The sequence below is a fragment of the Neodiprion virginianus genome, chromosome 5 (genome assembly GCF_021901495.1).
Source record: "Neodiprion virginianus isolate iyNeoVirg1 chromosome 5, iyNeoVirg1.1, whole genome shotgun sequence".
Classification (NCBI taxonomy): Eukaryota; Metazoa; Arthropoda; class Insecta; order Hymenoptera; family Diprionidae; genus Neodiprion; species Neodiprion virginianus.
Genome location: NC_060881.1, coordinates 20,102,456 through 20,128,749, shown reverse-complemented (window position 1 = coordinate 20,128,749; position 26,294 = coordinate 20,102,456). Strand labels below are relative to the sequence as shown.

General features: G+C 41.8%; 1 protein-coding gene across 15 annotated transcripts in view; it reads right to left on the bottom strand.

Annotated features, from left to right (window-relative positions):
- Positions 1 to 22,945, bottom strand: part of LOC124304712 (regulating synaptic membrane exocytosis protein 2) — a 74,685-nt gene extending 51,740 nt beyond the window's left edge. For 12 of the 15 annotated variants that reach the window (XR_006908254.1, XM_046763274.1, XM_046763267.1 and 9 more), the window contains exons 1-5: positions 20,203 to 22,945; positions 13,732 to 13,936; positions 2,325 to 2,600; positions 1,345 to 1,575; positions 988 to 1,252 (exon numbers count right to left, since the gene is read on the bottom strand). Coding sequence is in view for 14 of the 15 variants with exons in the window: in XM_046763274.1 (XP_046619230.1) it covers positions 988 to 1,252; positions 1,345 to 1,575; positions 2,325 to 2,600; positions 13,732 to 13,936; positions 20,203 to 20,312 (1,087 nt within the window). In the remaining variant the exon portion in view is untranslated. Of the gene's footprint in view, positions 1 to 987; positions 1,253 to 1,344; positions 1,576 to 2,324; positions 2,601 to 2,722; positions 2,811 to 13,731; positions 13,937 to 20,202 lie in introns of those variants that run through there. The other 3 variants (XM_046763272.1, XM_046763278.1, XM_046763275.1) reach the window with 3 other exon arrangements.
- Between the last annotated feature and the right edge of the window lie 3,349 nt (positions 22,946 to 26,294).

Genomic DNA, 26,294 nt, shown 5'->3' with positions numbered 1-26,294 from the left:
GAAGGAATGTTCTGTAAAATATTTTTTGTAATACCTGCACGGGAAGTTCGACTTCGCGCACCGAAAAGCACGCGCGAAGCATCTGACTCTCATACACTTCAAAAACCGTTAGGTAATGTTGAAAACTGTTAGGTAATGCTCATTACGATACAGTTTTCTGTTAAGTAATGTTCATTACCTAACAGTTTTCGACATTACCTAACAGTTTTACGATATGACCTAACAGTTTGGGAATTGTTGGGGAATCGGCCGCCTCGCGTTCCCTCTTCAGTGCACGGGATCGAACTTCCCGTTACAGGTGTTGAAAAAAATAGAATACGATACTATTATATACACAACGAATATGAAATCACGGTAGATCGGGCACTTCATGATCTACATTTCTTTCTTTGTAACTCAAACCAATCACCAGACCGATGGGTGACCCTGTCAATCGTAATAAGGGATGCACTCTTTGACCCCGGCAAAGGTTCGTCCCCTAATTCTTGCCGAGTATACGATCGGAGTACGCCCAGGCCTTGGTGATATCGTTTGCCGAACCGTCAAACCGCGTATAAACTAAACGGACACACAAAACGTCCCACAAAGAGGCCAAATAGCGTTTCTAACGACCACTAGGATATTCTTGGGTTGGTAGAAACAGTATGTAAGTGCGCAATCGATTCCGCTACGTTCAATCGCCACAACCAGATCATAAATGTGAGAATTCATTAGTTTCGCTAGCGCAAGAGAACAAGGATATAATACCTTGAACTGCTCTGAATTTTCGTGACTGCGTTTTACCCTAAAGCTCAAGCTGATGATTATCACGACTTAAAAGGGTCAGTTATTCACCGTTGACGATAGATTGGTAGAATATTACGTAACCATTCGCATGCCTGCTGTGTGGGACGTTTTCTTGACTTTCTTTCTCCACATCGGGTAATCGGCGATAAACAGCTTTCGTTATAGTTAATTAGATCGGGGCTAGATCAAGGAGTGACTCACCCTTCTCGGACTCGTCAGGTTCGTCACTGGCACACTCGGGTGTGCTTCGAAGCTCCTCTTCGCTGCTGCTGAAGCTCCTTTGCGGTTGAACACCGGGTTGAACACCAGAGGTGGGTCCCTGCCCGCCGGGGTGAGATCCGGGGACCTGGTGCTGAGGCATGTGATGCTGGGGATGCTGGGGATGTTGGGGATGCTGTTGGATTACCCGCGAAGGCTCGACCGCCTGGGGATGACCGTAGATCATGACCAGGTCAGAGTTTTGCTCCTTGAGGGCGATCAGCGAAGAAGAGTATTACAATATGTTTGGATTCGGTGACCACTTAACTCGCGATTCTCGTTCAAGCCGGATATTCTCACCTGGTAAATTTGTCTCTGTTTCTGATACGTCTGGGCTTGCTGTCTCATCAGACCGTCAAGCTCGCCTCTGTAGAGGCTCGGATCATCTTCGGGGAAGGCAGCCGGATGCCGAGGCGTCTGCTGCATCCCGTAGGAGCCCACAACCACGTGGGGGGTCGGTAACGACCTGGCGTGTGGGGATACCGACATCTCGACACCACTGTCACTCGTTGACATACGGCGACCAGGCACCTGAGCCAAAAGAAAACCGAAAAAAAGAAAAAACAGTCGCGTTATGAAACTCTCGTAATTTTCAAAAAGCTTGATAGGCTGCGTAAGAGTAGCATAAGTATCGAAACTTCGGGTGTATCGTCGAAATCAAGAAGAAGGATGGACGGAAGATTTGTTACATGCGAAACACTAGAAACTGGGAATCATGGGTTAATAACTTGGATCAATGCTTGGAAACTTATCCACTGGATGAAAAATTGAAGTCACAGAATGGAAACTTGAAGTGATCAACTAAAAACTTACTGGACTAGAACAATGGAGGTATCAGACTAAGAACTTTGGGTGATGGACAAACAACTTAGATTAACAGAAAGAGACTTGGCATAACTTACTAAAGATATCAAGAAACAAGATGACAAAGAATTGAAGTAACAGATTAAATCAATATTTTGAGAAATAGGAAAAGAACTTCAATTGACAGACTGAAATTCTGACAAAAAGAAGCTATTGACTTAAAACAAAACACTAAAAGCTTTAAGCGATGGACTAGAAACTTAAAGTAATTAAATAAAGACTTGAACAGACCGAAAATTTGGAATAATTGACTAAATATTTAAGAAATGAAACGGTAACATTTGAAAATTATATAAAAACTTGAAGGTACTAATTGAAAACTTGGAAATCACGATGAAAAACTTGAAATAACAGACTATTTTTTGTTTTCATTACGGGCTTGACTTGATAATTATGAGCTACAGCAGAACTCTTACCTGTTCCTGTTGAGAGTACTGCCTTCGTAGAAGACTTCCGCTCCGCTGTAGCAAAGGTAAGTTCTCCTTCTCAGCAGCACTATGTGCCTTCTCAAGTTTCGGTCTTTTATCTTGCGTTTGTTCGACGTGACTGGTTAGTCCAACACCCTGCATATCCTCTTGCATTCGTCTGAGCATCGCGGTGTCCGCTGCGCCTAATCCAGACTTCGTCATCCATTGCCCGGTCTTCGACAACAATTCCTGCTTTTTCCGGCACAGTATGCAGACCCATATCACCTATGAAATGAAGATTCTTTTAGTATCTTTTAGGTCAGAGTCTCGGTGGCCGGGAGTTCGTGTTCCCGGTGTTGACAAGTGACAGATCCATTCGATATAAGCCGTTAATGGCGGCCACTCACTAATTTTAAGCTTTGTTAAGAGTAAGACAGAGCTGAAAAGTTCCACGTATTAACGAAAGTTCGAGTCTTCTAGCGCTTGTCAAACATTTTATGTAAATCTGACAGAGTGAACACGTTTCGATTTTTTCATTCAGTGCAGTCTCATATTTTTAATATATTTTTCATCATGTCTGTGGATGATGAATCAATGGAGATTTTTTTATGTTAGTTACAAAATTCGCGGACGAGTTTGTTGACAGATATTTCGTAGCACTCACTGCAAACTTCGAGACTCACTTCTGGAATTTTTAACCTCGGATGCAGGACAATGAGCGGAAAACCTCGGAAGTGGTGAAGGATAGTTTTATGCGGGGTCGAAACAGTAAACGAAAGCACTTCGCCTCTTAATCGGTATCCAGGAATCACATTTTGGCTTGAGGTCGGACAGTAGGACACTCGGAGAATCGGGCCGCGTGGAATCAATTCCGGGAGAAGACTACACCAGGAGCCGAGTTAGGTGGGCAGGAAACGTTCGCCGAGGCCGCTGGTGCAGAGCCTACCGCGGCAAAACGAAGCCGAACGAGAAGCTGGCACGACCTGAAGGGTACTTGTACATACACTTGGAGTTGCCTGGCTAGCAATATGTCAAGTGTACAGGCCCCTCGCGCCCCCTTCACCCTATCCTTTACCCTGCGCCAACCGAGACCGGAGGAATTATTCAATTCCTGGTTGCACCTGGTGCAGCATTTTTCCCTTCCCATTGCTGGTTCAGTCGGTTGGTTCCATTTGTCGCACTGTGAAACGCTTCGGGTTTCTCACCAGTTACCACGATATTAATCTAAAGCGATGTGGGGTTGATCTTTAAAGTAGATTTGTTATTGAGAGTAGTTTCTTTTTCTATGCCGTTAATACTAAACAGAAACCTGAACGCGCGCGAGCCGATGTACTATCTTTTACCGCGATGAAAAGCCTTTGGCCTACCCGGCGAAAATATTATCACACATTACTCCCCTCTCATGACGAAATTCGACATTCGACAAGTTTCATACATTTATAGATTTTTAGAGCTTTCATGTCAGTTCGATCAACAATTTTCGTCGACATTAAGACTAGATATATGACATACGAATGTCATATTAGGCTAAAAATAGCTCCGAGCACGGCTTCGAGAAGCTTACGTAGATAGCACAAGAGAGCGCGTCACAATCGCTCGCGCTCGGTAAGCGCTCGATCGATAATAACGTATACGATTAAATATCGTAAATAATCCGTCAGCTGCGTGACATATGATGCGAATGAGCGAATGAAAAGAAAATCAAAGCCAGTGGTGAAAAGTTCGCAAATGTAAGAAATAAATCGGTGAACATCATTTACATCGATTTTTTTACCTATAACGATGTTGCGGCGTAAAAATTGGACCGAGTATGGCTTCACTTTCTTGAACAATGATGCTTTTACTTTCAGGGTTATGAGAGCATAGTTGTTGAAATATTCGAGATAATGAATAAAGATGCATTTGAACGTGTTCTGAAACGAACGTGTGAAAAATTTATAAGTTATATTTTACACGAAAGAAGACTTGTCAGTCAGATACTCACCAAAAAATTATCCTTCTAATGAGTCTGACCGCATGGCGATTATTTTGAGCTTGATATGAGAAAATTTGTATGACGCAGAACAGCATGCTTCGTGGGATGCATTTTCATTCCATCACTTAGGTAAGATTAGAGAGTACCAAAATATGAATTATTATTAGTTCTCATACGAACGACTCGACGAAGACTATGCTGACACACGTACGTAATAGAATAAAAGCTGCAGGGCTTTCTGCGGTAGCACAAATTTTTTTCCAAACAATTTAAACAGTACTTTTATCACATCGACGATGCGATCCGATTTGCTCGTAACGGAATGGGACCGACCAGCCGTGCACTTTTAGTGTAACGCAGTAATATTAATCGCAAGAAATCTTTGGTTTCATACAAGTGAAAGTTATAGCGGAATTAACTACATCGTTTTGCGCCTAACCGTCTTATAATACTGTGTTACACTAAAAGCAGCCGGTCGGACCCGGTCCGTTCGGAGCGGATCGGATTGCCTCGGATTGGATCGGATCGGAGCGGATCGGATTGCATCGGATCGGATCGGATCGGGTCGGATCGGATCGGATCGGATCGGGTCGGATCGGATCAGATCCGCAACAATGAGCGTTGGCCTTAACCCATTGATGAGAGTGCTGCTTGGAAGATAGTGTTTAATATAGACGAGAGATCGTACAATCGTATTTAACGTTCCGATCAGCTTTCAGACATACATGTACCTCGACCCGGCTCACCATCTGTCATGAACATTAAAACATTATTATAATATAAACGACCAAACGCCAGAATGGAGGGGCCATTTACTTCAGGAATTAGTTAAAAATCACTGGAAATCACTGGAATTTGAGCTGTACTTTTAAATTGAAAATCACTTGAAAATCAGCGATATGTCGAACATTTTCAAACGTTTAGGAACCAACTGGAGTTTAGTGGAATTCAAACTATTTCCTAATATTGGAAATCACCAGGAAATCACTTGTGAATCGTTGATGATTTCAAAGCGAGTGGCCCCCTCGAATATCATCCTCAAATCTGTCCACAGATTTCTTCATACAACGTTAGGGTGCATCAAAAGTAGTTTTATAATATCGCTTTAGAAACATGTGAAATTTTTACACATTCTGAATTTGAAGTCGAGTCTTTGGGCAAAAGTATAGTGATACCAATTTAAAAGCCAAGTTTCACGCGTGTTGAGTTTCATATGATTAAATGTTGGTCACTTCGAAGTAAAAGTTAACAAGATGCACCAGATAATTTTTACATGGTTACTTTTGATGTTGTGTAGCTTTTAACAATCGCGTCTTGTGCTATGTGAGGCTTACTAAATTTTGTATTCCATAGTGCCTGATACAGAAATGAGATTTGGAGTTTTGATCAATAAATTTTAATAAAAAACCGAATTCGGTGTTGTATCGAGATTCCATGATAAATATTTGAAGAATTACGGAAACTTGGGTAGTTTGAAACTCTGCAAATAAGCTCGATCGATCGAAACTTCAAGTATATGAAGCGAGATACGTTGCACTGAGTGCTCAGTGTATCGGACATAGTCAGGTGGATAAAGTCGAACTAGCAAAGTATATATTCCCAGTTGTAATTGATCTTCCGGGACACAAGGCACATAAAGCTTCGAAGAAGCGAAGTCAGCAATATGAATCTTAGCGCAAACTTATAAATTTCAAGAAGAGAATCGTTTTCATACAATATAAATAATATAACTGGTCATAGTGATACCGTCATTTTTTGCACACTGATTCAACTCGTGTAATATAAGGAACAAAAGTGATGTTCATGTGTTTCATAGTCATAGGTTTAGAACTGAATAAAAATATACAAATTAGTCATAATTATTAGACTCCATTAAATTTGTTTGATGAACAGCGGAGCTCTCGATGAGGCTAGTGCAGAGCCAGTAGTCTTGCAAAGCCCAAGTTTACGTTCACGTAATCGGGTAAACTTGGTTTGACAATCTATAGCACATTCGTTAGTGCAAATCCAGAAAACAAAAATTAAATTTGAAATAAATACCTTGAGAAATAAATCAAATTCTATCATATTCGTTTCATGCATGTATCATGCCTTGAAAGAGACCCACTAAGTTTCGCGTATTAATTCAATTTTTTTCTTCTGGATTTTCATAAACATATGAGTTATTTTTATTAATTACCATTTGTAGTTGGATAAGTTTGGTGGCAGCAGTGTGATTCCAGCGAGATGTGGTAGCTAAAGGTCAAGTTTCAATTATGCTTTTATTGTTGATAAACAGACATGTACTTGGTAGTAGCATATGATTTGAATCTTTTTTGATAAAGGATGAGAACACATTTTTAATGTACTTGGCATCTGTAACCGGGCATCTAGGGATACTTCGCCGGAGATTTACTCCACTAGATCACCCAGTCGCCTTAACGGCTTATCGTTAATTCTTCTTACCACCTTGTATCAGAATTCTTTGTTTTCGTGTGCTTTTTCTTATCACCAAAATATTTGAATTTAATTCCTCCGATGGCTTTAATCGTGAAGCATGTTTCCAAAATAAATAAAATGGTATGAGCGAAATCATTTTTAAAACCCTGAGGTGACCAAATGAGCTCGTGCATGAAAAAGTCGGTATCGCCAAGATATGTTTCGAGTGTTAGTTACGCTCTGTTAACACAGAATACCGAGATCAATATCGTTAAAGCGGTGAGGACGTAGAACTGGCACAGAATGTCTTTTACGTGTTCCATTTGTTCGGTGCGGAAGGAAATCTGAGTATCTGAAGATCCGTTGTACCTTGTCGACAACACGACACGTTTTAATCGAAATGCATTTCTTCAGGAATGAAGTTATGCTTCGTAACGCGTTAGTACGACAATAAGGAATCTGTGTTGAAAGCACAGGGGGTAATAATTCATTGATATGAAGCATGATTTACCTCTTTGTTCATATGTTCCGTGTTTCCGGATTCGGAAAGAGAGAATGCTCAGCGATTCGAATCACGGAGTGTGGAAGGTCAGATGCGATAGTTTGGGTGAAAATTGGGGTGGAAGGGGATGAGCGGGAACCCCGAATCCCGAGACCCGAAATCGAAAACTCTTGAACACTTCGACGAAACGAAAGCAACAAGTAAACAGCATAGGAGCCAGAGACCAGAGTGCATGGTCTGAAATTCGGGGACTGAGGTAAATGACGGTAGAGTACCTCGACTAACAAACAAGTACCCGAGGTGTAACTCACCGGTTTTCTTAATATGTCAGAAAACGTTACGCACATTTTTTTAAAGTGCTATCTCGGCCGTTTAAAGGATGAAAGTATACCCTTTCTTAAAAGGCATATAACGTAATAGCGTTTGTTGAAAGTGAGCAATGATCAGTTGGTTTTACTAAACTCTACGTCATTATCGAGAAATCTTAAAAAATTGACTTTCAGTAGTAAATTATAAGGTGGTTTTTAATTCTTAAACCGCCTACTCGTACGTCAAATAAAATACCTACATATCTCATGATTTCTCATGTTCGCCAACGTATCACAGAACGAAAAAAATCTGCGAGGTACACTTCGGGTATTTTTCATTCGAGTCTGTTACCGGAATAAAAAACTACCGGCAGTTGATTTTTTCGCGAAGGTTTCATAAAAGGTGCTCGAAAGGAGTTTCCGTGATGGGTGGAGCAGGTTTGCACTTAACCACCGCATCACGGAGCGTGTGCATGCATCGCCGTGCGACGACAGTCTTCTGATAATTTAAATTATGCGAGACTCCCCATACACTACCGGGGCAATAACAAGTGCCTGCCGTGCCTCTTGCGCGACGTCGATAATGCTGGGAGAAAATGAAAAATAGGAGAGGTAAGAGGAGCATTCAAGGCTGCACAACTCAACATCGAGCAAGCGGCGGAGTAGGCGTGTAATAAGGTTCGACGTCATTAGACTCCCGTCACTCTCAGACAACAACCACTATAGTTCTCCTCCCTTCACGAATGTGGCCTCACCTCGGATCCCGGAGAGGCGTCATCGGCACAATTCGAAAACGGCGAAGCATATTTATTCACGAATAGATAGTACCTTCTCGCACGAAGGCAATCTCCTATCCCAAGACGAGATAAAAAGAGCAGAAAAAAGGTGGGACAGTAATAACCGGTAACGCAGAGTCGATTTCGATTTTAATATTCGGAAAATATCTTTGAATACTGATTGCTTGTAAGGGAGTTCCGTGCCTGGTGATCAGGAGTAAATGTTATGACGATAGTTAAAAATGCGTATATTTGTGCAAGGCAAGGTGGTGCGTGATGAAAAATGAAAAAGAAGGAAAAATAAAATGAACTAAAAGGAATAACCGCTGTTATTTCGAAGTAGCGAAACAGTTTACCCAGCGTTCTATTTAAATGGTGATAACAATTCCACGTGTAATTAGCTCTTGACTCTAATTGCGCCGAAGAACATAGCGAGCCGTGTACCCGCATGCGAGCTGACTAACCAGCAAACCCGTGCCGAGCTTTCGAGACCACGAGGTCGGATGACCCAAAGAACGAAAACGAGGCTGACGTGGAGAGGGTGGAGAGAGAGAGGGAGAGAGAGAGAGAGGAGGAGTGAGGGCGGACAGCGAGGAAGGCAGAAAGGGCTGCCCGCCAAACTGAAATGACGCTCTTGTAATTAGTTTGTATTTTATTAGCCGTCATTCGGCACTGACGAAAAGGCAAAAGGGGGGGAAAACCAACCAGTAAGTAGTGCAGCACATCGGCGAATGCTGATTGTGCTGTCACGGTTAAACAAATAAAAGACTGCACAACCATTTAAGGGGTTACCCCAAGGTGAATAGCAGTGTTAAGCGTTTCTCTAATCAATTATATTCTAATTGCAAATTACAAATGTAATTGCGTGATTGTAATTTGTAATTAAAAGAATCAAAAATACTAATTACAGTTGTAATTTGTAATTAGAAAAATTTCAATCACAAATTACGAATATAAGTAATATCGATTTTTCTCCTAATCACAAATCTGAAGTGTAATTATGATGATTTTTTTCTTAATTACAAATTACAAATGTAATTAGAATCGATTTTTCTTCCGATTACAAATTACAAATTTCATTAAAATCATTTTTTTTTCTTTTGTATTTACAAACTACAAAATACAAATGTAATTAGAATCAGTTTTTCTTTCAATTACGAAAAGCAAATGTTATGAGAATCGAATTCCCCTGCAATTAAATTTACCGCATGTATTTAATATCATTTTTTAAACTAATTACAATCATACTTCAGGAATTTATGGCTCATTCTAAGGAAATATAAGTAACATCGAGAATGTACGGGTTATTACATGAAAATATCAATGAGTTCTGCTATTCATGAAACTTTCTAAAAATATATAACTAACTTCGAGTACACATGGGTCGTTCCGAAGGAGCATGACTGATTTCATGCACATATGGACTCTAACGAAATATCAATGATTTACAGTAATTATGGGTCATTCAATGTAAAAATAGATTCAAGGACTCGAAATTTATTGAGCTTAGAGCTTTTCGCAAAAGCTGAGTTTACATAATTTAAGATATCAGGCTTCAATTTTCTGCAAATTACATTACAGGATGACTGGCATTGTGAAATTTTGTACAAAACAAGAAAGAGCTTACGCGAAAGTTAGTGCAAGCCTGAAACAAGCTGCAAGTTGAAACTTGCAAATTGCCCCCTCTGCAAAAAAATCACAACCAATTACTCATTACATTGTGAATTCGTAATAATTACTTTAATTACTTTATACTTTGAGCATTTGTAATAAAACGTGATTTAATTATTTACTACTTTGAGCAATTATAATTGAAATTCATTCAATTACGAATTACTTTGAGCATTTGGTATTACAGTTGTGTAATTTAATTACATTCCCACAATATTTTTAAAACAATATTTAGTAAAATCAATTATTTTTCATTCTCAGCATCAAAGTCGGCTTAAAAGTCAGTCACTTTTCATTGGGATGACCCAAAAGTTATCGGAATTATTAATATATACAGGGAATGACCCTTATGTACCTGAAGTATGATTGTAATTATTTCTAAAAATGGTATCAATAACATTCGGAAAATATATTTACAGGGAAATTCGATCCTTGTTACTTATTTTTGTGACGCAAGTAAAAAAAAGATTCCAAGTACATTTGTAGTTTGTAATTAGAACAAAAACCGACTTAAATTACTTTTTTAATTTGTAATTAGAAGAAAGACCGACTGTAATTATATTTGTAGTTTGTAATTAGAAAAATATCATTCTAATTACATTTGTAATTTGTGAGAAGTCGATATTAATTAGATTTGTAATTTATAATTAGAATAAAAAGCTATGTTAATAACATTTGTAATTTATAATTAAAAGCAAAATCGATACTCATTACATTCCTAGGTCGTAAATGAAATTTTTATAGTTTCAAATTGCAATTATAATTAGTAAGTTTTTCTTTCGTAATTACAAATTGAAAATGGAAATAGTATTTTATTTTCTCTTAATTACAAATTACCAATGTAATTAATAATTTCGATGTAATTAATTACACAAAGTAATTAGTGGTGCCCAATACTGGTGAAGAGCGGCGAAATAGGTTGATTTTCAAACATGACTTGACGTCAAAAAATTATTAACCCTCAAACCGTACACTGGTGCGAATTGGTACCAGATAAAATTTCAACCCGCTGAAATTCCTCTTATTCAATTCAATTTTATTAAAACTGGATAAATATTTTGCTAATTTTTACCGCAAAAAAGTCTATTTTGAGAATGATTAACATATTACAATTTGTGAATAAAATCACCAAATCCTAATTGGGACCTGTGTACGACTTGAGGGTGCTGGAACCAAGTGCACAGTTTAAGGGTCAATACTGCATTAGTAGTTTTTCTGAAATTCATTTCTCAAAATTAACCTATTTCGACGCTGGTGACAGTAAGGTAACCCTTCAGCTTGGAACCAAGATCATGAAGAAAACGCTCCTAAAGAATGAAACTCGAACTCGCACTGCTACTCCATGAGCATAAGCAGAATAAAGGATCTCTTCTGGTGGTCCAGAGGCGGCTCAACGATCGCGAAACATTTTGTCTGGGGTACCTCGCGACGCCGTAAACTGATCGATATACCTGCACGCCCACGTAACCAAGACCGTGCTCATGATTTTCTACTGCAGGGTGGAAGAGAAAAATCGTACCGAGAACCGTGTATCGAATGTACATTGTCCGTATATTGTACAAAAGGTAGTACGGGATGGGGTGGAGAATCAGAGGAGTGAATCTCGGAGGTACAACTATACCACGACGGGATCAAAAAGGTGACTCAGAAATTATCCATCCACCCTATTCACCCCACGTCGTAACACGAACCTCCCATATACACACATGTCTGTTATTTAGTACTGAAACTGGCTGTCAGTGTTTTCCGAATCGAGGTGATTTCTGATCGTTTTCCTGCATGGTCTCCGATACTTCAAGGATTTTACACACTTCTCAATGACTAGATGCCTGATTTAAGAGGCCGTGAAAAAAAATCCAATCACGGTAACCGAACCCTTTGGTAGTCAGTATTTATTATTCCTTCGACCGGAACTCACAGACACCCTGTACTCTCTTTCCATCCCCCTCACTTTCCGTCCCTCGCCCTGCCGCAGTCTACACTTAGATCAATATGTTGCGTCACGTCCCTCCATCCCCTCTGCCCTCCAGCAACTCTCTCTCTTCCTCTCCTTCTCTTTCTTCTTCCCTCCCGCTTCCCGCTGTCCTCCGCGTACCGCACCATCGCCGTGACGTCACACAGGGACGCACCCATTCATGTGCTCCCACGCAAACCTGAGCCGAGTCCGGTGTATAAAATCCACGTAACGTTCCCGGCCAACACGCGGTCCATGGCTTTAGACGGGCCTCTGACGACTACCGAGAACCAAACAACCACTGACCGTTTACATTTCGTACGGAAGTGATCAGGTTTTTCGATTTCAAGGTCCAGGAATTCTCCGCATGAAACCTACATTTTCTGTATTGTACTCATTTGCAAATTTACGAATAAAGGACCGAAGATGATATTTGAGTAAATAATCTATGATAAGCATGAGTGGTGGGACTTTTAGTCGAAGGATTATGGCTCCGGCGTCCTAAAACCCGATAGACCATAATAATGCTGATAGCAAAAAATTACAAAATATGATGGATAATCTGTCGCCAATCCGTTCTTATGGTACCGTTAGTACTACCTGCAGCGAGTCACGACTATGACTCGCAAACTGGTGCCACCAGCGTAACTTTTTTCACTATCCCGACGAGAAAGTTTCAGTTGAGACTCAACTCAGCTCAGCTCAGCTCAGCTCAGCTCAGCTCAGCTCAGCTCAGCTCCCTAGTGTGTCCTAACTCCTCCCTGATCCTGCAGGATACGGAGGTAAAATTTCACCCGGACTTCCCTAGTCACATAGGAGCAAGATATCATGCTTCGATGAGACAGCTTCCAAAGGAAGTTCAGACTGAGGGTCTTTTCACTACTTGCTGCACCGTCTTTTCACTATTGCACAGTAGCATTTCTCCGAACTTGTTACAGCTTCGCGTAATTACACCCCCGGCTGACTTGTAGGACACCGAATCTAGATCCATTCACTCTTGGTTCTCCGTGATGGACCACAAGCGTATTCAACCGCACACCGACGCAAAGCATACACTTCAAGAGTCCAGTGAATGATCAGTGATTTCGTCGACTTTGATAAAGATAAGGTGCGTGTCTACGTTCTCCGGACTTATTTTCAAATGAGCGAAAAATGCCGATCAATTGAAAAAGCTTACCGAACTACCGGACATATCATTGGCAACTAACTCGCCGTGTTGAAAGCGTTTGTCTACACGTTTGCGACATTCTGATTTAAGAAATAGCAACTGAGTATAGAAGAACATTGGCAATCGAGGTCGGTAACCCGTGATCTTGCTGTGTTTTGTGGTTCGAGACGGCGATTGCAGATGTAACACAAGATGTCAAACGCAGTGCACTTATACCGAGGGGGAAAAACTGGTTGAAATTTTATCTGGCGATTGCGATATACGTTCTAGACAGAATGCTGGCAGTGGTACGGAGCGAGGAAAAGGAGCGCAGCAGTTATTCTTCGGCGGAAGTCGAGGTCCAGAAGAGTCGATCACAGGCGAACGGAAATAACCTCGGCCCTCACCGCAAATTTAATTCCCCGAAGCGAGCACCTGCAGTATTCTTTTCCCCTTCCAACTCTCTAATACGACAGTTTAAAAACGCTGTGGCCACGGGTGGTCTGGTCTCAGATCTAGTATTCTCCACACCTTGATCGCCAGCACGTAGCCCAAACCCTAGTATGTCGTCCAAACGTAGTCAAGACGCGATCCCGTTTCAGTCGATGCATCGTGTGGCTGCTAATCTGACTGGTATATAATGTTCTTTCGAAGTTATAACATACCTTTGTCGAACGAAGTGTAACTTTTCCACCGCATCTCGCGCAGCACCGGATGTTGCAGTAATTGCAGATGTGGCCAACACCGTCGGCGAACTTAGTCTTGAGACAGATGTGGCAGGTGGCATCAAGCTCCACCCCTGCCTTTTTGTGCTGCTCTGACCGCGCCCGAATCGTTTCCTCCAATACCTGAACTTCGTCTTGTTTTCGCCTGGAATCATATTAGTATACAATAATTCACAATCCGTAATACGATGCTTTCGCGTATCGGTTCAATTTTTAAATTCACCTTCGAACGAATGATAGAATGATCACGAACCTATGCTAGTGGTCGATAATGTATACGTGATATTGCCCTAGGCCTCGGACGTCATAGGGCAAAGGTAATCTAGGAACGTTTGCCTGCGGATATGAAAGCGGGAAAAATGAGGATATCAATAAAGTGGGGAAAAAAAAACTGCTCTTTCTTGCTATACACATGACCATAGAAGGTTTCCACGATATGCTACCTCGTGACCTGATGAGTGACTCAGCACCCTCGATTACGCAACCAAGTCGTGCGATTCACAGGCTGGCAAGTTGAAAAGAAGCATTGCATAATGTTGAGTGAATTTTCAATAGATAGAGACAGGGGTTTCTCTGACCCTTTTTTTATTTTTAAGTATGATTGAAATGTGAGGAAATACTGGTTGACGGTACAAAATTGGAGTCCAAATGACACGGCGAAGTTATCTATGTTTAAACTCACAGGAGCGTCGTCACTTCGGTATCTGGTTTTCGGGTATAGGTCGATATCAATCTACAGTATATAATGTATACCCATGGACAGTCTTCGGGAGATAAAGGATTTCTATTTTCGCGCTGCTGGCTTAAGGATCAGGGTCGAGCGGAGCAAAGCCCAGGGCCTGCGGCGAAGAGGAGAGGGAGAGGAGAGAGGAGAGGTAAAAGCATGGACTCTGGGCTGCGGTGGCGGTGGGGCGGACCAGCATTTACATGATAGAAATGTGACGGGTACAGAGGAAGCGGAGAAGACAGAGAGCGAAAAGAGGGCTCTCAGCACAATAGAAAACTCCGCAGTCCGATTATCTATACCTACACCCGAAAGTGAACGAGACAGAAAATTGGACCTTACTATTCGCGTGGCTGTTTGTCACGATTACAATCTTACCGACTATGGATTTCTGCCTGTCAGATTCTTTCCTTATGCTGCATACACCGACTTTCGGTATATACTTAGACAGTGTATGACAAAGAAACCCCAAAGAAAGCTATACTCAACAAGATATACCCGATAAAATCGATTGGAATTCAGTCAGCTCGGCTGCAACCGTTGCAACAAAAATAGGTTAGGACAGCCTATCTTCAACACATTCTTCGTTGCATTACCATGGATGGATACCCATCCCCCCAATATCTTTATGCAATACTTCACCAGTCCCAAATAATACTCTAGCCGACGCTCAATCGAACAACGATAATCGACCAAGTACTCCAAATGTGGACTCTATATTTATCACATAGTTTCTCGAACTAATGACACTAACAACAAAGTTGTTACGTATTGGGATCCCCAGTGTGTGCGTGGTTAGAGCAATATGGCGAAATTTGTAACAACTGATCGTTTCAGGCAAATTTAATAAATACTAAGCCCAGAAGATATCGTGCAGGTTGTTGGATTTTATTTTCGTGACTTTGAGTCAATTTGGAGTATAACGTACGGTAGAAAAAAACCTTTTCCTTAATTGAATGTGACCCTGCAGTCAGTGTAATTTGTATATTTAGTGCGATCAGATGCTTCGATAAATCTAAGGATTCCAATACAAATACATATTTAAAATAGACCCAGAAGCTAAGAATAGATCCGACTTCATTTAGCTTGACAAAACACCCTCGACGATACTGTAGCATCCCCTGAAAAGTGGTCTGAAAACTTCGATCCGTCGAGCAACAGCCATGTCTTGCGAAATTACTAATTCTCAAAAGACTGTGTCGTGCGACAAGCGGCCTATAGTTTCACGGACACTTTTTCATCACAAGAAATTCAGCCTAAATCTTTAGATTTCAAAGAAGGCAAAATAATCATCCGTCAACATTGCGTCAAGTCTATCCATCAGTTTTCACAACGTCCTCTTTCCAGCGGCAAAAACAATCGTGTAAGAACGTCTTTCAAACGGACAACAGGAAATGTCACCAAATACATTATTTTACATTACCAAAAAGGATCGGGCAACGATAAAAAAAACCTATATAAAAAATTGTCTTACTACAGCAATAGTCTGCAGAATTTCGTGTAGTGAACAGAAAGTTTTGGGCACTGCAGGCAAGTGTTAAAATTACAACGAAAAAGAAAAACACGTTCTCAACTGTATAACATTGTCCATAAAACATTCCAAAGCTATAGCATCTTGTTGCCTAGGTATAATTCACACTACGGGAACATGGAATGCAATTGGCTTTTAAAGTAACGGTGGAGAAATTAGCCGAAGCATCCCTTATGCAGTTATGACCTCGATCCAAGTTACATTGTTCATCTTTCGCAACGCACCACCACCCAGAGCATCGTCTCTGGTGCACCTAACGGGTATTGCCACTGGCTTGCAGAGTATGTGGATGTATGCGTTTCCACGCATTGAGTGGAAAGGGGTGGCATTACCGGGTGTAGGAGTGTGTTGGACGGAGTTGGAGCCAAACTGGTTCGCTCCATGCATTTATAGTCGAGGGCGAAGACGGGCTGCTGAGGAGCGCCCCGCCTGCATGTGTAAAGTAGAGAAGTTTCCCAGGGGTTGTTGGCACCTTGTCAACTGGTTAAGTTACGCTTACAACCAACTGAAAGCTGAAAAATACTCCGAACGTATTCCCAGGTCGCACTGAAGCATCGATTTTCACTGCTGTCGTAAATTAGGTATATCAATGGATCAGAACTTTGCTATATACCCTCTGCATGATGCAGTCTTATGCAATGACATCGATGCTTCTAGAGTGAGTTCCATGTGTCAGATCATGCATGAGAGCCCTAGGTATAACTATATAAAAGTCCTTTAACGACCTTTTACGGCTTAGTATCGTTACTCGATTGGTAATTAATCCTCCTCTGAATTACGGAAATAATTAATCAAGGTGTTGATCAGGGGGGCTTAAGAAAGAAGAATTGGAAAAAAAAGTGTCAAAATCAAAAACGTCAGGGTGAAAGGAGGAATAGCAAATCGAACGAACCTTGCCAATGCATATATATGTATATCCAATCTACTTTGTCAGTATTCAGAAAAAGGGGAGAATTGTGAAGGAGACGAGAAAGTTTTCAAGCCGGATCATTACCGATTACAAAGTGCAGTGCACGCGAATCAACGAATGACTTCAAGATGACGAGCGGTAACGAAAACTACAGGGAAGTAGCGCATTATATGCAAGTGATCAAACTCGTAACGCTGGAAAAGCAGCCCACGCTACCTACTGCAACCTCCCTTTCTCCTCCTCCGCTTCTACCGCCAACGCTTTTCCGCGATCGATAACTAAAACTGCAGAGGCGACTATGAGCATAGCGAAATCGAGGCTAAAGGGTAGTGCAATTCCTTTCTTTACTCAGTGCTCTTCTGATTCCTTCTTCGTTTTTATATTTTATTGCGCAACTACTCGACCCTTTGGTCTGGGGTTTCTTGTTGGCGTTGAGCACCTAGATGAAGAATAATCCAAGCCTAGAACACTCTTGGCGTTTGATATACATACGACAGACAGTCACCTGTATCAACTATATCCATTGGAAAACGCGTGCTGTGAAAAGAACATACGAGCATAATGACAACTGGGAATGCGAGAAGCTGTCAGCCGCGAGGTTGGAAATGTGAAATGTATGACCTGTGGGCCAGGTACCTACGGACAACGATGACCTTCGGCAGTACCGTCTTCGCCTCAGGATTCTACGGGTTAGGTGCTGCGGTCGTTGCGAAGCCGAAGAGATTTTATTCCCGTGGAAAACCCTTCCAGTGCCCGCGTGCAGAGAGTAACGGCCGATAAAATGTGCGAAAGGTATGTGTAAGGGTGTCAAAAACCTGATATATGCATGAACCTTAAACTTTTACGTCCTTTTGCGGAATGGGCTCTGCGGTATAGACGGATGCCAGTCTAATGGATCTATCGTCATTTTTCTCCCCCACGTTTATAAACATAACCCGTTATATACAGTGACATGTAGAGATGGATGAGCACTACCCTGCAGATTCGTATTACAAGCTTCCTCGATCAGCCGTTGAAAACTTTGCTTTTATTCCGAGGTCTGAAAAGATGTCCCTAAGAGTCATTCCGAACACAGGGTGGGTTTGCCCCATCTCTCGCCCCAGTAGTATTGCCTTCAGTTGCAAAAATTTAAAAAGACTCTGTGGGAAATCTATCTACAGAGTCAATACATAATCTTTCCTGACGGTGACTTTCCGCCACGTGACTTATGCAAGATTTCGAATAATGCAGATTCTGATGTCGACCCGCAGTCAAATGTGGAAAGTAGACACATCGTGTCCGCAGTTGCAGCCTGTAGGCAGACTTACCTCAGAATGCTATTCGGGCGTATACGCCCTCTCTCTCTCTCTCTCTCTCTGTCTCTGTCTCTCTATCTTTTTTTTTCCATAGTGAGAACTCAAAGGTTTCTTAAATTATTCTACTTTCAGTCCCACGGTGACGATTCAAAGAGCTAAGACTTGAAGGGAGGTCTATCAGAAGTCCTTGTTGTAGATGCGTGTTGATGGAGTGTTGGAAAAGTATCTTTCACTTCACATGGCATGCCTTGCATTTGTGATAAGGATATATCACCCCGCCAGTTGCCCAACTAAACTGATTTATCTCGGAGCTATATTGTTTTACTTTCTATCTGCGTACAATCGCCCAGCAGTCGCCACCTCAGAAATGGTCGTAACCGGCATTCTTCGACTTCTGACACCTTAAAGAAATCCGTCAACATTTTTCGTACAGATACAATTGGGGCGAAAAACACAGTGAATAATTGAAATGAAGCTTCAACTCCAATTTAAGTTGGATTTCCATGTTTGGAATAAACTAATACACTATTCGCTTGATTTTTTTTTTGTTCTAACAGTATGTTTTTTTACTTTACTCCACAAGAGTCTAATCATATATCCGTTCTCCTACATAATTTTTAGGCTCTCCTTACACTTCGTCACAAACATCAGCAAGTACCTCCAAAACGTGAATTGATTATCAATCGGCACGAGGTTCAAATTTTCCAAGTGAACAGATACAGATTTTGATACTTCAGGACGTGTTTTAATCTTAACTACCGCCATTCGTTGGTCATGTTTTAATATTGTTGTAAATAAACGTGAGTAAATTGTTAGGATGACTTGTCCCACTTTTGAAATATCAATTTCTTTCATTACATTGTGTTTTGTGCACCTTTAGAGAATGTTGCAAAAATGCTTTAGTACTTTCGTCAAATTTTATCCAATGTAATTATAATTCCGACAACATCGCTGAATTCAAGTATCTGTCGCCTATTTACGCATCAATCAACTGAAGTACACGCAATAATCATACACCGTTCAAGGAATCAAAATATAATTACACTATGAAAATATTTTATAGGGTAAAAAGTTCTCGGATCATGGTGATCTATGATGAATTTAGGCAGCACTTTGCTGGTATGATGAAAAAATTATATTCATTATCGTTGCGCGATACGTCTCTCTTGAGTTGCATTTGTATTGCCATCCATACATACATACATGATACACAGTGTTATTTAGATACTCAGTCAAGTTTTCGTAGCGAAGATAACATTCCCCTGAACCATTCATAATAGCCCATAACTTTCACCTTCCGTCAATGTATTTACGTGTCAGGCATTCATAGATAAAATCAATGCAATCAACTGCGAGCGATTGGGTTAGAAATTTGAAAAATCAACATTGCAATAGATGAACAGTTCAGAAAAATATACCGTAATACCTCCAGGGAATATTGTTCGTTGGATATTAAAAACCAGGTGCATTGCAAACATCGTTATGTCAAGTATAATTCCAACATTTTCTTTCAAGTTTGGTGATAAATAGCTCTAAATAAACACACCCATAGCATTTGAAAAAAAGTAATGAAATCTATTGACCACCCTTTGAAATATACCGGAAGCCATGTGAATAATCTGTTGCTTGTGGAAGGACGTAAGTTAGATCTGGATCGATTGGATTAGGTTAGATTGTTAAGTCACGTGACCAAAAAATTTGGTAAAAGTCATAGAATGGATAACTATTGATAAGTTGTCACATTCTGGGAGTATATGGTTGAAATGAATCTGAACGAATGAACCTTTCACAACAAGGATGAACGGTTTTCTGACTTTGTCATGTTTTGCTATTGGCACTTCGACATGCACCATTCTTGATAGTGCATCCTGCGATGTGTTGCAATGTTATGAACATTGAACGAAGTGTTTGGACGATTGACGGTGGGTGATGACATCTGGTGAATACTAACCTCATAATCTCGTTTTCCCGTTCTTCCTCCTGTTTTTGGCGCATCATGACGCTCTCGATGATGCGCCTTTCTTCTGGAGTTAGGTGCGACATGTCTGGGAGGTCCGCCATCACGGCCCGACTGATCCCGGGGGCGCAACCCTGTCCTCCACTTTTGTTTCCGTCTTAATAATTGATAAAGGTATAAAAAAATGCCGGCACGTTAGGGGCAACAGCTGGAGCTGTGGAACAAACCGCGGTCCGTAATGCCGGGATAGTGGGCGCCTGTTCTCCAGGAGGCTGATCGAGACACATGGGGCGTTGACTACAACTACGGGGCGACTCGTCGGCGGATTCATCCGCCACCGAGGAGCCAAACACGGCGAACAAGGCGTGAAAATGAGACAAGAAAAACCTCGGAAGACGACGAAAAAAAGCCGAGGAACGCCTCGATTATGATCGTTAATAGACAAATCACTATGAACTCATTAAGTCCACTGTTACAAATCCTCCACCAATAATTTGCACCCGTTACAACAAAGGGCGTCGATCTCTTCAAACAAACTCTTCTATGTAATAAACTGCACCGATTCAGTACTATCGTCACTGCAGCACTAAATATACAATAATTATTACTATTAATATTATTGTTGTTATTACTATTATTATTATTATAGTTGTTATTATTATTATCGTTACAATATCCGGAAGCACGCTGCAGTAGCTTGCAGAGGTTAAAAAATTCTACAACTGGCGGTCCAACAACTACACTGATCGTCGTCTCTGAAAGTGAATCGTCGATTTTGCGAATGTCCTTTGATTTGAGGTATCTTGCACTTGCGTCATTCGCATCGTTCGTATAACAAATCATGATCGCAGAATGTGAGGCGGTTTTACCATCATTTAACCGCGGCTTGAATAGGTGTATTATCAAGGCTAGATTAAACCTCCAGCCATGCACTCTCTCTCTCTGCCTCTCTCTTCATCTTCCAGTCTCGTCTTTCTTGTCACTATATATACCGTCGTAACGCGCTCCACACGTCACACTTGTATTGCTGCTGTCGTTGCTGCACCACTGCACTGACTAGGGGTGACGGGGGGTTGAGGTGGGATGGGGGGGAGGGGGATACAAATAAATCCTCCTTAACGGGTAAACGTAGTCAGGATCAATAGTCGGCAACGCGTTCTGAATGAATCCACGCCATGCACACAACCATCGTTATATAGCTGGCGGTAATTCTCTCTATATCTCTCTCCCTCTCTAATCGTGAAATAGGATTCACCTACAACCCTATAATTCACTTCCAGCGTATGACGGTTTTCACTTCTCAAACTGCAGATCACCTTGGAATGCACCTCTAAAGTTCTACGTTTTTTCTTCGTTTTACTACTTCAGCTTTCAGGTGACGATCCTTCGCCGGTCAAGGATCCAGGATTCTTCAACAGAGGACGAGATTCCACCAGCAGCACCAGGAGCATTGATTCCAAACGGGCAAACGGGTCAGGTCACAAGTCCACGATATGTGGAGCACCTCGAGTAGTAGGTATCTATGTACAGTTTCGAACGAAAAACAGGTCGCACGCACTTTCCTCGTGCATCGGTATAAATCCCGTCAAAATATAAGAAAAAAAGTAAGAAATAGATAGAGGAGAAAGAGAGACAGAGGGAGGGAACAAGAAAACCGTAGAGATAATTCAGCTCGAAAACGGAACAGTAACAGTTGGCGGCTTCGTCGTTATGATGCAGCACTATTTTTTTATTTTTTTTTTAGTGTACTTAGGGTTATCCTCTAGCTGTATTAAGTTGTCTTCAGACTGAAAAAATTATTGTTTCAGGATTATTTCAACAGGACGAACGTTCAATGCCACATACACGCTCACGGATCAGTACTCAAAGTCACCCAGTAAGTGCCGAAAGATTCGATTGACTAATAAAAAAATTTCCGCGCACTACGGTCTACCAACATCAGCAAACAACCCCACATCCAGGGTCCGCGGTTTCGGACCACAGTCCCGACAATTCGGTCTCCGCTTGTCTGGGTATTGAGGGGAGTCAATTCCGTCGAGGAGGGTCGCACCAGTCTCTGTTCACCGCTAGCGTCACTTTTGGACTAATATCGGGCCCACTGCTCACCCAACACGACATATTATCACCACGGTCTGCGCGTCCCACAGTCTGTCACCAGATAACACTCTTGCAGCAAGTATCCGAGGTTCAACTCCTCACCCGATCTTCATCTGCCTACCGCCAACCGACCGCTGTTTCCAACCGTGAAAATAAGCTCGAACAACACCGGGCAGCGGAACGAAGACTCAGCGCGATCCACACCCATAACCCCGTGAACGGCTATGCCTGGTTTTTCTTCAGTCCCGATCCGCTTTCGCAGTTCCGTTATCAGCTCTCCACTGGGTGGATATCACTGGTCTGTTTACCCGGCTGTTCAGCCTGGCTCTCTTCCGTGCACAATAACGTGTGATAACCGACGCGCGTTACGTTCGGTGGATTTTCTCGAAGCTGGGCCGACCGCGCGACCATCGACACGGCGTGGCCTCAACCCGGACCACCATTCTCCGGTGACGATTTGCGCGAACACTATTGCCGAGGGAGCTTTATTCGCGTTGACGTTGGCGCAGGTGGCGCCACCTGGGCCGCGGAAGCGGGGGCGGAAAGCTTCTTCTCCGCGCCGCCGCCCCCCGAGCATGTATCTCGGCTGGCTTCAAGCCGCTCCGGCTCTTCAGGGGCTGCAATGCCCGTGCCTTCGGAGGCCGATCTCTTCTGCGTAGGCGGCGGGCACCCGGACGCCAAATCACTCGTTCATGCGGTCTGAATAAATAATCGGATGCGGAGCGAACCTCGGGCCAATCCTCGGACCGGGACGCTGCTTACGTCACCCGACGCCCCGTATTGATCAACGCCAACGCCAATGGCGCTCGACATCGCGACGACTCCACTACCCCCGAATCAACCCCCAAAGAATTCTACCACGTCGATGCTCCCGCGACGCCGGAGAACCGCCAATTTTGACTCGACGCGTTCTCCGGAAGCCGCCGCACGGCCATGCACACTTCATGCCTCCCAAAGACCGGTGTTATCATGGCATTAATTAATAAAACAGGACTTTAAAACGGGTTTTACATAATTATTGGCGGTGTGCAAATCGTCGTCGAATCGAATTATTCGAATTAATACATACAAATATCGAATCACTATTAGATTTGTCTCAAGTTATATTTATGTCGGATCGAATTCTTCTATTTCATTGACAACAATAAAGCCAAAATAATCCCAAAATACGTCCAAGTGTGCCTAAAAATGAATAACTTTTCAATCGTTTTACAGATGACAATAAGCTCAGTTCTTCGGAGTTCTTTCAAAAACAGTTCGTATTACATTGTCAGCTGTAAGATAGTTTGCCTTGAAATGGTTTTTGATGTAAACTGTCAAGTCTAGAAGATGATCGAGTTGAAACAAAGCTCGAAGAGCGCCGAACGATGGCCATGTTGGTTTCACACTATAAATGTTTGAATCCGTCTGTCTGAAAATGTCTGGTCAATAACCGTTATTCCACAAAGATTTTTTGCGTAAAATGTTCGTGTAATTGCGCAATAATCTTTGTGTATGAGCGAATTTTTGGAAAAATTTGGCTAGCGTTGATTCGCCTTGATTACAACTATAGGTGTAGTTGAATAGTAACCTGCATTATCGTTGAAACTTGTGGGTCAATTACTTCAGAAATACTGAAAAACTGTAATTGCAATTGATGTAGTTATTTGCTGTTTCCTCTTTTTCAATTCAACCGATCAGTTGCAGAGATCATCTGCCGCGGTACTTGTTGCGCAACATTCAGAGAGGTTAAAAATGAAGGTATAAACTACTCGCATCCCAGGAATCAGGGCTCAATCCTCGAAATCAGCGTGAAACTTTCTGTGTGACCTTGTTTTTCCATCGCGAATTCGTAAACGAATTGCTGATCCGTATTTATTGAAACAGCTTACCTTTGGATCAACTTCTTTTACTCTCGAGTGTTCTTTTTTTTTTTATTTTTGGTGTTTGTTGTTACGAATGACAAATTTCCCAGCGTTTTCCTGTCAGTAAACATTCACTTGTGAAATAGTCGTGGAAATCAAAGTTCATGCGCTGATTTAAGGTAATTTCCAGTCATTTGAAGTATACGGGATTCATTGGAAATCGTCGATCCGTGAGTATAACTTATATTGCGAAATTGCATTGAATATAGAGACTACGCCGAAGCAAATTCAAGTCTCTTTGGAGGCGATTCGGATTCATTGGAGAAGCCGCTTTTCGCAAATGAGAAACCGATTCGAGGCATTCGGCTTTTCCCTGCTTTCCTCCATACTTGTGGAATCCTAAACGCCTTGGACAATTGATTCATCCGAGATGTATTTTTCTGCATCTTCATCTCCGTTTTTCCCCTTTTTTATTTTATGGATTTTTGTGGTAGGGGAGAGGCGTGCGGGATGGGCCCTAGCAGGGAAAATGGGTCCATTATACAAACAAATGACATTTTAACAAATGTCGATAAAGTTTGAAATCTATTTTTGGACCATAGGCAAAAAAAAATTGCTTTGTCGAAATTGGTCTAACGTTATTCCGCCCTTAAGATTCTCATTTTGCCCGCCTCTCCCATAAGCTATGACTTACAGCCGGGAAGCATGAGGCTGGATGGTTGAAAACTTCGTCTTTTTCTTCTTCTGCTTCTTCTTCTTTTATTTCACTTCGTCTTTTCCATTTTCTTCTGTTGTTCATTTTTCTGTGTCTTCGAAATTCTTTGACTTTTTCGGGATTCCTGGACTAACAACTCAATTTTCCATGCATTTTTAGAACTTGGGATATGCTGTAAAAGAAAATTATTCCAAAAATAAAAAATTTACTGCTTCCTTTACGAAGATATTCCAGAATTGAAATTCAATATTTCCCTTCACTATTCGTTAGATTTGAGTACGATTTTTAAGTACATTGAAGAAATTCTATGTTTCAAAAATCCAAAAACGTAACCTATCAATTTTATGCGCTACTTAAAAAATGCACAGAAATCAAGAATGCCCAACTTTTCTGAAGCATCGATGATTTACAAATGGGAGATCCATTGCAATAATTGTTTTAACATGAGAGATACATTTCACAATGCAAAGATATTTAACAAATATTTCGGTAAAACATGATTTCTTCGGTCAGAATGTCTGGTGTGAATTAACGTCAGACAATTATAGATTGGCATTATATTTTTTACGGTATTCGTAAACAGATTCGAACTATAGGCGCAAAATCAGAATGGCTGCTGTTAGACACACTGGGAATTTTATTTCAGCTCTATACTAATGTTTGGAGCTCGTTGGATATCAGATATTATTTCAAGACACAGAAAATTACAACATCGGATACTGAGGTATAATTTCACCTTCAGCCAATTTCTAGTAACCGAGAATTCAGCCTGCAAAAATCACTTGTACGTAAAAACGTGTGAGAAAGGAGTAGACATCAAACTGTAATAAGAGTAAAATGTGAACGACCGGATAAAGTCACGTTATCAATGGCATAAAATAATGTGCCTGAAATAAGAAAGAAGACTAAAACCGCGTGATGTATAATAGTAGGAAGGAACGGAGACTGCAGAGAGAAACCGATCAGAGAAACACGCTGTGAGGATTTCGGTGGGAATGGAGCATGCGAGGTTGCAAGACTGAGGTAGAAGTGGCGTGAGTTATCGTTATTATACGTACTTCTGCATCTCACGTGTCACAAATTGCAACTTTTCCTAGCCGGTAGAAGGGGGTAAAAGGAGGTACGGGAGGGTGGCTACCGGGGGGCATTGATTATGCGCTGTAGGAAATGGCGCCGACAGCAGTGTCGGCAGCATCTCTGGCACCGGTCCAACGCTCATCAATCAGATCTGTCCGCAACGCGGCGTAAGAAATGAGCGGAGACCGCAGACGACCGACCGACCGGCTCGAGGCGAGAGAACGAAGGTGCGGGATGACAAAAAGGAGGAAAGGGGGCAGAACAAGAGTGGCAAAGAACCGAATTCGGGGGGCGGGAATATCCGGGGGTGAAATTTTTAATAGAGTATTGACGAGGAGACACCTTATACACCG